The sequence below is a fragment of the Plutella xylostella genome, chromosome 4 (genome assembly GCF_932276165.1).
Source record: "Plutella xylostella chromosome 4, ilPluXylo3.1, whole genome shotgun sequence".
In the NCBI taxonomy this organism is placed as follows: domain Eukaryota; kingdom Metazoa; phylum Arthropoda; class Insecta; order Lepidoptera; family Plutellidae; genus Plutella; species Plutella xylostella.
The window spans coordinates 11,285,878-11,300,095 of NC_063984.1; the positions used below are offsets into that span (position 1 = coordinate 11,285,878).

Consider the following 14,218-nt stretch of genomic DNA (forward strand, 5'->3'; position numbering starts at 1 on the left):
TGTTGCAAGCTAAAGATAAAGCTGATTCGGGTTTGTGCACGGTTTCTTAGAGTGGCGGGACGGTGGTATGAAAATGCCTTCTCATAACCTTCCCACTCCCTGACGTATCAACTGTATACGTTATATACGTAAGACAAACCTTGGGAAGTCAGCGGTGTCAAACCCTAGTTAAGCTGTAACGTTTGTCACCGACATGCTAAGAATAAGACGATGTATCTATTTCATTTTTGGCGCAAGTAAGCTTAAGACACCAATAGAAGTGCAAATTAAATCAAACTAGCTTAGTCTACAAAAAAGTCTCATTATAAGCCATTATTAATAATCATATACCAAAAATCGCATACTATAACCTCTCAATTCCCAACAGAACCGCGAGAAAGTCCGCGCGAGCGCGCAAGCGGCGTGCAACCGGCTCGGCAAGTTCCGCATGCCGTTCGCCTGGACAGCTGTCTCGCTCTCGCACATCGTGAGCGGGTCTAACAGCCTCGAGCGAGAGGGAGACAAGGACAACGTGTCGGTGTCGTCGCAGGGTAGTAATAGCTTGGGTGAGTGGTTTTGTTTTGAAAAATGTTAATAATTATTGTGTTATGTAAAACGTACGTTCTCTGACACTCGAAATTACGGTCAAAACGGAAAAGATGTCGCAGTTTTAATTAAAAATATATTCTTATGTAGGTATAGTATAGTGAGTATTCTTTTTTCACACTACTCCTCCGAGGTGTCTATGGCTGACACCAGGCGCTTCGCTTCTTTGTTGTCTGTCATTCAGTTGCGCTCTAACCATGATCTTTTCTCTCAAAATAGTGTATTTTTTTATATTCCATAACACCTAGCAAACTATTATACAAATTTATGTCTAATATTAACCATTTTTTACATATTTCCAGACCGCAAAGCCTCCTCAAGCAGCCTAGAACAGCTACGGCGGCGCGCCAACGAAGCCGGCGGCTCGCTCACCCGCAAGGGATCCGTGGAGCGCCGCGCCGAGCCGCCGCCGTCCATGTCCACCTTTAAACGAACTACTATTAGCCTTACTAGTCTGTTTAAACAGGTAACTGTTACATATGGCACGTAGTCAGCTCCATTTTTTACCACCTTCGCTCTCTTTAAAGCAAACCAATATTAGCTTCATCGACAATGCAGTGTAGTATACCCCTGCGGGAGGACAGTGGTACATTGACCAGTTTGTTTAAACAGGTTAGTAGTTAGTCAAAGTAACGTATGGGACGCAGTCAGTTCCATTTGTCCACTCTAACTGCTCTTATCTTATTCATTACATTCACTAATGACGTGCTACCTACATCAGTGCAGTTACAGTAACATTCGTGTAGGATACCCCTGCGGGGTACAGAGGGGGGGTGGGGTACAACGAGGTGGGGGCTCGCTCACACGCAAGGGCTCCGTGGAGCTCCGCGCCGAGCCGCCGCCCTCGATGTCCACCTTTAAACGAACTACTATTAGCCTTACTAGTCTGTTTAAACAGGTGAGTAGCTAGTTACAGTGACGTATGGGACGGAGTCAGCTCCATTTTTACCGCCTCTTTTAAGCGAACCACTATTAGCTTCATCGACAATGCGGTGTAGTATACCCCTGCGGGGGAAAGAGGGGGGTGGGTTACAACGAGGCGGGGGCTCGCTCACTCGCAAGGGCTCCGTGGAGCGCCGCGCCGAGCCGCCTCCATCGATGTCCACCTTTAAACGAACTACTATTTCACTGACCAGCTTGTTCAAACAGGTTAGTAGATAGTTACAGTGACGTATGGAATACAGTCAGCTCAATTTATTTTCGCTCTCCTATTTCAAGCGAACCATTATTAGCCTCATCGACAATACGGTCCCTTGCATATACCCCTATGGGCCCTATGTGTATACTACCCCTGCGGGGGGACAGGGGGGCGGGGTATAACGAGGCGGGGGCTCGCTCACCCGCAAGGGCTCCGTGGAGCGCCGCGCCGAGCCGCCGCCCTCGATGTCCACATTTAAACGAACTACTATTAGCTTTACCAGCTTGTTTAAACAGGTAACATGGTTACAGTTACATATGGAATACAGTCAGACATTTTTTACCGCCAACACTCTCCACCGCCCTGCTTATCCATCACTCGCAAGGGGGGAACGTTGCACTTATTCTTGTACTTAGATCAGATATAAATATAAACAATTTTAGAAGATGATTCTTAATTTTTTTATAAATAAGTAACTTTACTACCTCAACTCCGATATCCCTGTTTCTACCATACTTCTCCCACTCACACACAACATTACACACCAACAGGAAACCGACAAGCTCCGAGACGAAGACCTCTACAAGTACTTGGCTGAGATCAAGCGGCCGAGCGCCGCGCCGCGCAAGCTGAAGTGTATACCTGGCACGTTGAAGATAGAAGTCATGCCCTGTCCTGATGAGATCATGAATGGATTGACGCCTGAACTGGCGAAATTGCATCCTTATGGAGGTGAGACAACAGTTCATTTTTATTTCTTTTCTGCACTGTATGTCTTAACCTTGCTATCAGGTCTAAGCAAGAATGCACAAAACGTTGAGAGTCCCGAAGAAAGAGTGGCATGACACAGCACTAGGCGCAAAGATCTACCAATCAAATTCAATCCAATCTTACGTGTAGCTAAACACTCACCAGCGTACCAGTCAATAGTTATTTTTAATAAATTGCCAACAGACCTTAAAATCCTATTAGGACACAGTACCTTTAAAATGAAATTAAAAACTTATTTGTTGAAGAAGTGCTTGTATAGGTTAGAAGATTTATAATAATTATTGATTGCTTTGGATTCATTAATTTAATTTTTGCATGTTAAAATTTTAATTGAAATTAATTTTAATTTAATGTTTTGACATAATATGTACCTACTTAATTATTTGATTTTATTATTATTCTTGTGACTTTGTATTTAATTTGTTTTTGCACGCTATTTTTATAATTATAATGATTATGTTAAATTATTTTATTTTATAGGTATATTCACATACAATGTATATTGTTCTTGAATAAATAAATGAAATGAAATGAAATGTTGTGAAAGTAAGTTTAAGAAATACACTTCGTATTTCTAACACGATTAAGATAGAAGTGATACCCTGTACTGATGAGATCATGAATTGATTGACATGGAGGTGATAATATGGTTAATTTATACTTCACTATACTATTAACCTGGCAATGATAAAGAAAGTAAGCTGAAATATGTCCGTAGGACAATAAAAATAAGCAGTCTCAATTATCCAAAATGCGTAGAAAAAATATGGTACAGAATGTAGGGAAGCTGCATGACCCCCTTTCGGTATACAATGCAAGTTTTCTTACACTTTGTATAAGCATTTTAATTAATCTATTCATGTTTGTTTATGTGCTACTTTAATTCCACAGACGACAACGTCCGTCCGTGCAAGGAGATTATCTCGTTCCCGCTGCAGCCGCCGCCGGTACCGCACTATCAGTACAGAAACTTACTGTACGTGTACCCGAAAGAGATCTTCTTAGCTGCCTTCCCGTCTAGAGCCAGGAATATTACCGTGAGTATATTGTACCGCTTTTATTTAAGATATTTGTACAATAACGAGTTAAATAAATAAATATATAGATCAGTATCGTAATGAGTAAATAATTATCCACTACTGGGCATAGGTCTCTTCTAAAAAACTCTGTCGATTGTTTTTCTCATTCGAAAACTTCCGGCTGTCGTTCTAAAGTCGTCTGTCTAACGTCTTGGACGTTGTCTTCGTTTTTCTTAACCTTTTAAAATCAATCATTAACTCCGTAATCGACATGCATTTCTTGTATTTATTTCAAAGGGTTCTACTTGTTTATCCGAAAAGAAATCACAGACTTGCGTGATCCAATCGGCTGATAATATAACTTTTTTGATAGTCTATAGACGAAAAATATGCAGTATAATATCTCTGTATAAACTGCCCTTAATAAAATTTCTTATCTAACCCTTAGGTCCGTATACAACTGCTATCAGGCGAGAACCAAGAGGACGCGCTGCCCGCCATCTTCGGACGAAGCTCCTGTCCAGAGTTCAGCACCGAGGCCTATACCACCGTGCTGTATCATAACAAGTACGTATACTCCTAGAATATAAGAGCCCTTTTTCATTCCGAATGGGGAGTAGTTTTTAGTTGATTTTCGTCAATAATGTATTAATTTTATGACAAATAACATGTTTTCTTAACACAAGAATTTACATAGATATAAGATTTATATATTCGATAATTCATGATTTTTTTTTAACCTATTAAGTAAATATCTACGTAGATAAAGATGCTGCGACGAGTGGTCTGACTCTTGCATTGAATACCTTCTACAGAAAAATTACATAAGCTATAATAATACATACAGTATACATATTCTCGTTGCTCGCGACTGAAATCCCCGAAAGGGTAGTTATAGAATATTAATTATTATAAAAATGTAACCTTTTCCTTACCCCACAGAAACCCGTCCCTCTACGACGAGATCAAGCTCAAACTACCCGCCGATCTAGGCGACCAGCACCACCTGTTGTTCACGTTCCTGCACGTGTCGTGCCAGCGCAAGCCCGTGCCGCAGGGGCAGGAGAAGGACCTCACCACCGTGCTGGGCTACTCGGTATGTGCAATGTAACCTGAAAACATTGGCAAGAAAAAACAGAATGTTAAAAAAGAATTGTGGGCAGAGTATAAATGAAGATACTCGGTATGATGCATAGTTAGAAATAGGTCCTGAAACGTTAAACATCCTGGAACATAAATCTCGAAGTTTAGAACCATATTTATTTCTGATCCTGTGTAATTTTTTCGACTTTATATCATATCATGCCTCGATTCCAGCTTGTTTTTTTTTGGCCGCCTCCTCTTTTCTCTTGTAACTCTATCTTCCTTTTGCTCTCTTTATTAGTCGAGTCGCTCGAAATTTGACACACAGCACCTTAGGTTACATAGCATTAATAGATGTTAACATCACTACTGTTTCCTCCGCAGTGGATCCCGCTCTGCCGCAACGGCAAACTAACCTGCGGCGAGTTCTCCCTGCCCGTTTTACTGGAGCCCCCGCCGCGGCACTACTCGTACATCTCGCCCGACGTGCAACTGCCCGGCACGCGCTGGCTCGACAACCACAAGCCCGTGCTGCTCGTGACCCTGCACCCGCTGTCTACTGTGCACCCGCTGGTACGTGCCCCCACAGCTCTGCTCCCGGCACGCGCTGGCTCGACAACCACAAGCCCGTGCTGCTCGTGACCCTGCACCCGCTGTCTACTGTGCACCCGCTGGTACGTGCCCCCACAGCTCTGCTCCGGGCACGCGCTGGCTCGACAACCACAAGCCCGTGCTGCTCGTGACCCTGCACCCGCTGTCTACTGTGCACCCGCTGGTACGTGCCCCCACAGCTCTGCTCCCGGCACGCGCTGGCTCGACAACCACAAGCCCGTGCTGCTCGTGACCCTGCACCTGCTGTCTACTGTGCACCCGCTGGTACGTGCCCCCACAGCTCTGCTCCCGGCACGCGCTGGCTCGACAACCACAAGCCCGTGCTGCTCGTGACCCTGCACCCGCTGTCTACTGTGCACCCGCTGGTACGTGCCCCCACAGCTCTGCTCCCGGCACGCGCTGGCTCGACAACCACAAGCCCGTGCTGCTCGTGACCCTGCACCCGCTGTCTACTGTGCACCCGCTGGTACGTGCCCCCACAGCTCTGCTCCCGGCACGCGCTGGCTCGACAACCACAAGCCCGTGCTGCTCGTGACCCTGCACCCGCTGTCTACTGTGCACGCGCTGGTACGTGCCCCCACAGCTCTGCTCCCGGCACGCGCTGGCTCGACAACCACAAGCCCGTGCTGCTCGTGACCCTGCACCCGCTGTCTACTGTGCACCCGCTGGTACGTGCCCCCCAGCTCTGCTCCCGGCACGCGCTGGCTCGACAACCACAAGCCCGTGCTGCTCGTGACCCTGCACCCGCTGTCTACTGTGCACCCGCTGGTACGTGCCCCCACAGCTCTGCTCCCGGCACGCGCTGGCTCGACAACCACAAGCCCGTGCTGCTCGTGACCCTGCACCCGCTGTCTACTGTGCACCCGCTGGTACGTGCCCCCACAGCTCTGCTCCCGGCACGCGCTGGCTCGACAACCACAAGCCCGTGCTGCTCGTGACCCTGCACCCGCTGTCTACTGTGCACCCGCTGGTACGTGCCCCCACAGCTCTGCTCCCGGCACGCGCTGGCTCGACAACCACAAGCCCGTGCAGCTCGTGACCCTGCACCCGCTGTCTACTGTGCACCCGCTGGTACGTGCCCCCACAGCTCTACTCCCGGCACGCGCTGGCTCGACCACCACAAGCCCGTGCTGCTCGTGACCCTGCACTCGCTGTCTACTGTGCACCCGCTGGTACGTGCCCCCACAGCTCTGCTCCCGGCACGCGCTGGCTCGACAACCACAAGCCCGTGCTGCTCGTGACCCTGCACCCGCTGTTACTGTGCACCCGCTGGTACGTGCCCCCACAGCTCTGCTCCCGGCACGCGCTGGCTCGACAACCACAAGCCCGTGCTGCTCGTGACCCTGCACCCGCTGTCTACTGTGCACCCGCTGGTACGTGCCCCCACAGCTCTGCTCCCGGCACGCGCTGGCTCGACAACCACAAGCCCGTGCTGCTCGTGACCCTGCACCCGCTGTCTACTGTGCACCCGCTGGTACGTGCCCCCACAGCTCTGCTCCCGGCACGCGCTGGCTCGACAACCACAAGCCCGTGCTGCTCGTGACCCTGCACCCGCTGTCTACTGTGCACCCGCTGGTACGTGCCCCCACAGCTCTGCTCCCGGCACGCGCTGGCTCGACAACCACAAGCCCGTGCTGCTCGTGACCCTGCACCCGCTGTCTACTGTGCACCCGCTGGTACGTGTAATGATGCTCCTTTTTTACAGAGGGCTTAGTAGCAGGTTTTACGCTAATAGATTTGGATGGAGCAGGGGAGTCACAAGTCGCGCGCAACCTTTTGGTACACACGCTACACTGGTTTCACTGACGTAGTGCCATACAAGTTCGTGTTTAATATTATTAATTGCTATTGACAAAGAATCCCAGTAGGCCCTCAGATTAATCAAATAAATCATCAGCCAACAATTATCATCACTAACGGCTGGTCGAAAATCGACCCGTCTCCTCGCTAGATATTCCGATTACAATTATATTAATGCTATAAAAATTTAGCTGTTTGTCTATGTACAAATCTTTTATATGTGCAATAAAGAGTTTAATATAAATATAATTACAGGACAGCAGTATCGAGCGGTTCGCGATCGCGTGCGAAGCGATACAGGAGGGGAATATACCGTCGCGGATCGGACTCACCAACATGGAGGCCGAGCTGAGAGCCAGGTAATTGAATATAAACACCTACTCCTTATAATAATGTACCCCCTTGTGATATATACAGAGTTATATTTATATTTCGCACGAATATGATATGGATGAGTTAACAAAGGATGAACTTAATGCTGTACGAATTTATGCTAATTTTTATATCCAAAACCAGAGCTAAAATATCTGTTATATTTAAAAAGCCAAAATTTTTCATCTTTCCCATATGCCACCAAAAGTTGGTACCATTTCATAGCACTGGAAAGCAAAATCTTAACCCTCATCTTCTCCCCCAACAGCATAGCAGAACTGCCGACATCCAATTTAACCTCATCTTCCCCCCCACAGCATAGCAGAACTCCCGACAGCCAACGTACAAACCCTCGCCCGCTACAGCAGCGTGCTGCTGGACAAGCTGGTGGCGCTGCTGGTGACGTCACCCGCGCTGGCCGGCGCGCCGCTCAACATAGCGCAGGACGCCTTCACGTGCCTCGCGCAGCTCTTCACTGACATCACTGTGAGCTGTTGTAGCTGTATATTGTATAAATGATGTGGTAGTGTGACTTATAAACATGACTAATAGAGTATTGTGACTTTGAAGGATGTTCGAGCTAAAGAGCGGCCTATAGTCTTTGCTAGGTCGGGGTGGGGTTGCACTCCGAGAATAAATTCAGACCTCTGAGAAGCTAAAATTATCTATGCGGCAGGAGATAATGATTGCTGGTTTTCAGGTGGTCTTTTTCAGATACATGAGGAGTGTCACTATGTAAATCGAAAAAGTAACGAAAATTTACACGCAAACGGAATGTTTAATACGCTAGCCGCGACTCTATTTCGTTGTAATGAGCGTACCGATTGTACAACAGCTCCCGATCGTTCATTCGTTCGTTCAATTTATGCAATGACTCCCCTAGAGCTGCTTGCTGAATACAATAGTTTGTTTAAATAATGTACCTATTAACAATAATAAATCTCTCTAACCCACAGAACATGAACGAAGGCGCGACATGTGACGCGCACAACCGCTCGTCCATCCTGAGCACGTACATCCAGTACCAGTGCCAGATCCCGCGCCCCGCGCTCACCGACCAGGACGTGGGGCTGCCGCTGCCGCCTACTGGTACCCTTGTTACATCTAGCACGAGTAGAGTGGTGGGACAGTATCCTCGGCCGATCCTCGACCAATGAACGGGTAGCAATTGATCGAGTGCTTGGCCAAGGAAACTGTCTCGGCCACTCTATTCAGTAGGTGTAATCAGGATATCATGATTCATGTCATGACTAATGTCATCGACAAACAGAGCATCCATAGAGATATCCCTCCCACTTGAAAGTGTAGCACAGGAGAGCGCCGATTTGCAGTTTGGTAGACGGGACCTAAATTTCCATACGGAGGCCGTAGGTTGACGAAGTCTAGGCCCCATTCCCATTAGAGCTTTATAAGGCGCTGAAGGAATGCGTCTAGTTTGTATTTAGAACAAATCCTCCGTATAAAATAAGCGAAAGTAAAACCAGTGACCATATCCGTTCTACAACGTAACTCGTACACCCCATTCTAACAAGACATTCCTTCTCCAAACCCATCTAACCTATTCTATTTACCCCCAGTGCTGGTGGACGGGTCCTGCAAGGTGCTGCACGAGGAGCTGGCGCTGCAGTGGGTGGTGGCCAGCGGCGCCACGCGCGACCTGGCCATGCACAACTCATGGTCAGTACTATACATACAGCCCCGCAGTGCTGGTGGACGGGTCCTGCAAGGTGCTGCACGAGGAGCTGGCGCTGCAGTGGGTGGTGGCCAGCGGCGCCACGCGCGACCTGGCCATGCACAACTCATGGTCAGTACTATACATACAGCCCCGCAGTGCTGGTGGACGGGTCCTGCAAGGTGCTGCACGAGGAGCTGGCGCTGCAGTGGGTGGTGGCCAGCGGCGCCACGCGCGACCTGGCCATGCACAACTCATGGTCAGTACTATACATACAGCCCCGCAGTGCTGGTGGACGGGTCCTGCAAGGGGCTGCACGAGGAGCTGGCGCTGCAGTGGGTGGTGGCCAGCGGCGCCACGCGCGACCTGGCCATGCACAACTCATGGTCAGTACTATACATACAGCCCCGCAGTGCTGGTGGACGGGTCCTGCAAGGTGCTGCACGAGGAGCTGGCGCTGCAGTGGATGGTGGCCAGCGGCGCCACGCGCGACCTGGCCATGCACAACTCATGGTCAGTGTTAACTCTTATTACCTTGCACTTCGCAATGACTACTTGAAATTGAAATAAAAATGTAACAGATGTATTTTAATTTCTTCAGGAGTTTAGGACACCGATGCTAAAGCAAACAAAATACTTAAGTCACTAGCTGAAACCAAACCTGAAAAGCTAGGGAGCAGGCAGGATCCGGTATCATCAACATCATCCGCAAAAGAACACTCTGGAATCGAATTCTTTGTCACATTACTACCTTTCTCATATCGTCGCTCCAGCGGGCTAAAGTTCATCAAGCTATGTTTGCCTTTTTGTTGAATTTATACCAGAAATTACAAAAGTCGTAGCTATAATAACCCGGCCCTGAAGCAAAGACCGCTAATAAGACGTGACAAGGGTTCCCCGTCGCGCTCACTCTTGAGGCTGCGCGATGTGAGTGACGGCGATGCAAAACTTATGTCACGTCTTAAATGCGCCCCGTACTAGCCCTTCTGTGTGACCTACATGAAACCAGTTTACGGCTAAAATGATATTTTCGAAACACCGTAGTAGATATATAATATAGGTAATTAAGATAAATAACAATTTGTTTTTCCCAGGGCATTCTTCGAGCTGATGATCAAATCCATGGTGGAATACCTGTCGTGGTCGGGCGCGCGCGCGGCGGCCCGCAAGGCGCGCTTCCCGGACCACTACACCGATGACGTCACCACGCTCGTCAACAACGTCACCGCCGAGATCATCGCCAAGTATGTAGTTATAGAGTAGTAACGCTACATCATATTTTATATATTATAGCAAAGCTACACCTTAAAGAGAACCTCCTGCGAACTTAGGAACCATCCGTAATTCGAGAGGTTGAATCTAATCCGGATATGCTTTTCGCCGCTTCGCGGCGCATCTTGTTTGCGATACAAAATACAAACGCGAATGCGACATTTCCGTAATGTACATATTTATTTTCAATGCGATTTTCGGTTGTAACCTTACCTACAATATGCAAAATTACGTTTGGAATAGTAAGAAAACAGCGGTTTTTGTGCTTATAAGTATTTTGTGACGTTAAAATTAAAGATAACAAGATGGACTAACTTAAGGAGCAGTAGGTGCCGTATATTCTCGCCCAGAACGCAAACAGTTCACGCAATTTGCGAGTATACCTATACTCGCGCTGAGACCTCACTCGAGTGTGGTTGGACTATGAGACTTCTGTAGCTGATGATAAAGTCGATTAACAACATAAACACGCTGAGACCTCGCGCTTGAGTGTGGTTGAACTATGACACTTGTCTCGCTGTTGATAAAGTCGATGGTGGAGTGGCTGTCGTGGTCGGGCGCGCGCGCGGCGGCCCGCAAGGCGCGCTTCCCGGACCACTACACCGATGACGTCACCACGCTCGTCAACAACGTCACCGCTGAGATCATCGCCAAGTATGTAGTCATGTAGTATACTCTTATAGCATTAATAGCATATCTACACTTGCGCGACACATATCTACATCGCAACTCCGGGAACTATTCGGCTATCCGCGTGTGTGGATCTAGCTAGTCTGAAGAATGTGCTCTTCGCCGCTTCGCGGCGCTTCTTGACTGCTACACAGAATAATAACGCGTACGGTACGTAAATTTCTGGATATTTTTTTTTAATTGAAAGTGTGAACTTTGCGAGTATATATTCGCGCGGTAGATAATTTATACACAATTTATAGGTTCGCACGCTTTTAATAAGAACTTAAGGCATATAGCTAGATTGAGACACCAAACCATACTGCGATGTACAAATGGTGACGACACCGCCATCTAGTGAAACATATAAGAACTAAAATCTCTAACTTAAACACGCTGAGACCTTGCGCTTGAGTGTGGTTGGACTATGACACTTCTGTAGCTGATGATAAAGTCGATGGTGGAGTGGCTGGCGTGGGCGCGCGCGCGGCGGCCCGCAAGGCGCGCTTCCCGGCCCACTACACCGATGACGTCACCACGCTCGTCAACAACGTCACCGCCGAGATCATCGCCAAATATGTAGTTATAGACAATGCGAGCAATAAACAAGGTCCACTTACAAAATGCCGACACTAAATGCCCCCAATTTTAGTAACGTTACCCGATTATGGTAATGTTACTCTTAACGAACGATAAATAAATTGATCTTTCATGGGTCTCATTGGACGCCATCCGGAAATAAACAATGCAAAATACTCTGGTTATTATAGCTACGGTCAATACCACAATTACTTTCGTTTAAGCTTTTTTAATGTTAAGCGACACTAAAGGTACATCGAAAAATTAAGATAAATTTACACTTTCGCGACAACCTTACAGAATTTTATTCAATGCTTCCTCCGCCCAAACAACACAGCTAACAAAAACTCCCTCTTCCACAGATACGAAAAGAACAGCCGCCTAACCCAAAGCCTGAACAACAGCCTGGCCTTCTTCCTCTTCGACTTGCTCAGCATAGCCGACCGGGGCTGGGTGCTGGCCCTGACCCGCGGCTACTGCAAGCAGGTGGCCGCCAAGATCGCCTCGCTGCCCGACGCCGTCGTGCTCGTGCATTACAAGGCGAGTGTGCTGTTTGTCGCTATGTATATACAGGATATAGCTATGTAGACTAGCTCAGTATAGCGGGAGCGGCTGGGTGCTGGCCCTGACCCGCGGCTACTGCAAGCAGGTGGCCGCCAAGATCGCCTCGCTGCCCGACGCCGTCGTGCTCGTGCATTACAAGGTCCGTGTCTTAGTTGTTAGGGGGTTATTATCCTTTGGTAGACAAGAGACCGCATAGCAGATTTTGTCTTGATTTAAGGCTTCATTTCAGATATACAGTCCACATACGCACCAGAAAGAATAACTCTTGCCTTAAAACTATTCATCATAATGATATTGAACTTAAGTTATAAGGGCTCTTATAGTCTACTGAAAAGAACATGCGCTAGAAACTTCAGAACCCTCGGATCTCCAGCGTCACGGAAGAGTCATAACTTGCTTATGACTCATAAGCAACCTAGGTCGTCTACTGGCTTATAGGCGTGAGCTTGGGTGGTATTTCACGCATAATGGCCCACCTTAGAGGCTAAATGCGGAAAATCAGCTCAATCAATCATATCAATGATAGATAGATAGAACTTCAGAACCCCAATTTTAACTTTAATAATCCCTAACCTCACCTCCACAGCTAAACTTCATGCGCATAATCTGCTCGCACGAGCACTTGGTCCCGCTGAGCCTGCCGCCCGCCCCGCGCTCCCGCCCGCCCTCGCCGCTCTCCTCGCGCGTGTCGGCCTCGTCGTGCGCCGCGCCCGCCCTCAGCGCCGCCTTCCGCGCCGCGCACTACCTGCCCGCCGCCTTGTTGAGCGATGTGGCTGCTGCGCTGGATCTGCCGTGAGTGTAATAAATAAAGATAAACACGTGACAAAAGATAAAAACAATGAAACGCTGACCACAACAAAAACACATGATATGACAATACAGGTCCAAAAGTAACATAAAACGGTGCTGTCTAGAGGTCAATACGGTACTAGCTAAGAGCGACGCAGCTGCTGCGTTGGATCTACCATGAGTGTGTTATACATACATAGATATTATATACTCACGACTGTAATCCCAGAAAGCGTAGTCAGTAGTAACTATATGGACCTCGTATGCATAGACCAACGCATTATCTACTAAGGCTGTTTTTATCATTCGATCACGCACGCGTTCATACAAGTATTCATTGTAACGCGTGGAATATTTACGCGAGTCGCGCGAAAATGGCGTGCCATCCCGCGTTCTTGATGAAATCCGCATGCTGTTAAAAACAGCCTTAGTAGATAATGCATTTGTCTATGCATACGGGAGCCCTCGCTCCCGCCCGCCCTCGCCCCCGCCCGCCCTCGCCGCTCTCCTCGCGCGTGTCGGCCTCGTCATGCGCCGCGCCCGCCCTCAGCGCCGCCTTCCGCGCCGCGCACTACCTGCCCGCCGCCTTGTTGAGCGATGTGGCCGCTGCGCTGGATCTGCCGTGAGTGTGTTATAGTACAAGATATAGAAACTTTTGTTTACATTACTTTATATGACACACTGTCAAGTTGTTAACAACAGAAATACGGGCAATGACAATACGGGACCAAAAATAATATTGAAGGGTTCTGTCCAGAGGGTCAATAAGGCAGCATGTGCTGTAGAATATAAGGCCACAGCGCTGTTTTTCAGCAGACCTTTCGGTAGTTTGCTGCTGAGCGATGTGGCCGCTGCACTGGATCTGCCGTAAGTTTGGTCTTTCTTTATTCTTTGTTTCGTTCACCATTGTCTACCGTTGTCTAGCCCACAATATGTATACGGGGGGAAGATATCCTAGCCTGCGCTCATCATCATATGAAATGCGTGACTCGTCGAGCGAATGAATGAAAACTAGTACGTACTTAAAACTACACAGCCATATGGATAAACCGTGAGTATGTAACAGACATATGTATATACAGTGAGGCCCAAGAGAAAGGGAAGTCGTGGCCACAGCTCAACTTGCTGGCCCACGACAGAGAAGGATGGAAGCGCCTGGTGTCAGCCCCAGACTCCTCGGAGGAGTAACGGGATTGACGAAGAAGTAGAAGATGTAACAGACACGAGCGCGTCACGCTTTTTGCTGTAAGTGTATTCATGTGATATACTTCTAAATGAATGGACAACATTTCA

At 48.1% G+C, this 14,218-nt stretch overlaps 1 protein-coding gene across 1 annotated transcript in view; it reads left to right on the forward strand.

The window, feature by feature from the left end:
• The window catches only part of LOC105394979 (dedicator of cytokinesis protein 7), a 41,117-nt gene that overhangs the window by 3,362 nt on the left and 23,537 nt on the right, over positions 1-14,218 (forward strand). Inside the window, exons 8-21 of the mRNA XM_048627263.1 lie at positions 368-545; positions 888-1,051; positions 2,275-2,455; positions 3,386-3,531; positions 3,962-4,080; positions 4,456-4,609; positions 4,981-5,169; positions 7,264-7,367; positions 7,698-7,866; positions 8,337-8,469; positions 8,958-9,057; positions 10,147-10,296; positions 11,935-12,112; positions 12,723-12,928. Coding sequence (XP_048483220.1) covers positions 368-545; positions 888-1,051; positions 2,275-2,455; positions 3,386-3,531; positions 3,962-4,080; positions 4,456-4,609; positions 4,981-5,169; positions 7,264-7,367; positions 7,698-7,866; positions 8,337-8,469; positions 8,958-9,057; positions 10,147-10,296; positions 11,935-12,112; positions 12,723-12,928 — 2,171 coding nt within the window. The remainder of the gene's footprint in view (positions 1-367; positions 546-887; positions 1,052-2,274; positions 2,456-3,385; positions 3,532-3,961; positions 4,081-4,455; positions 4,610-4,980; positions 5,170-7,263; positions 7,368-7,697; positions 7,867-8,336; positions 8,470-8,957; positions 9,058-10,146; positions 10,297-11,934; positions 12,113-12,722; positions 12,929-14,218) is intronic.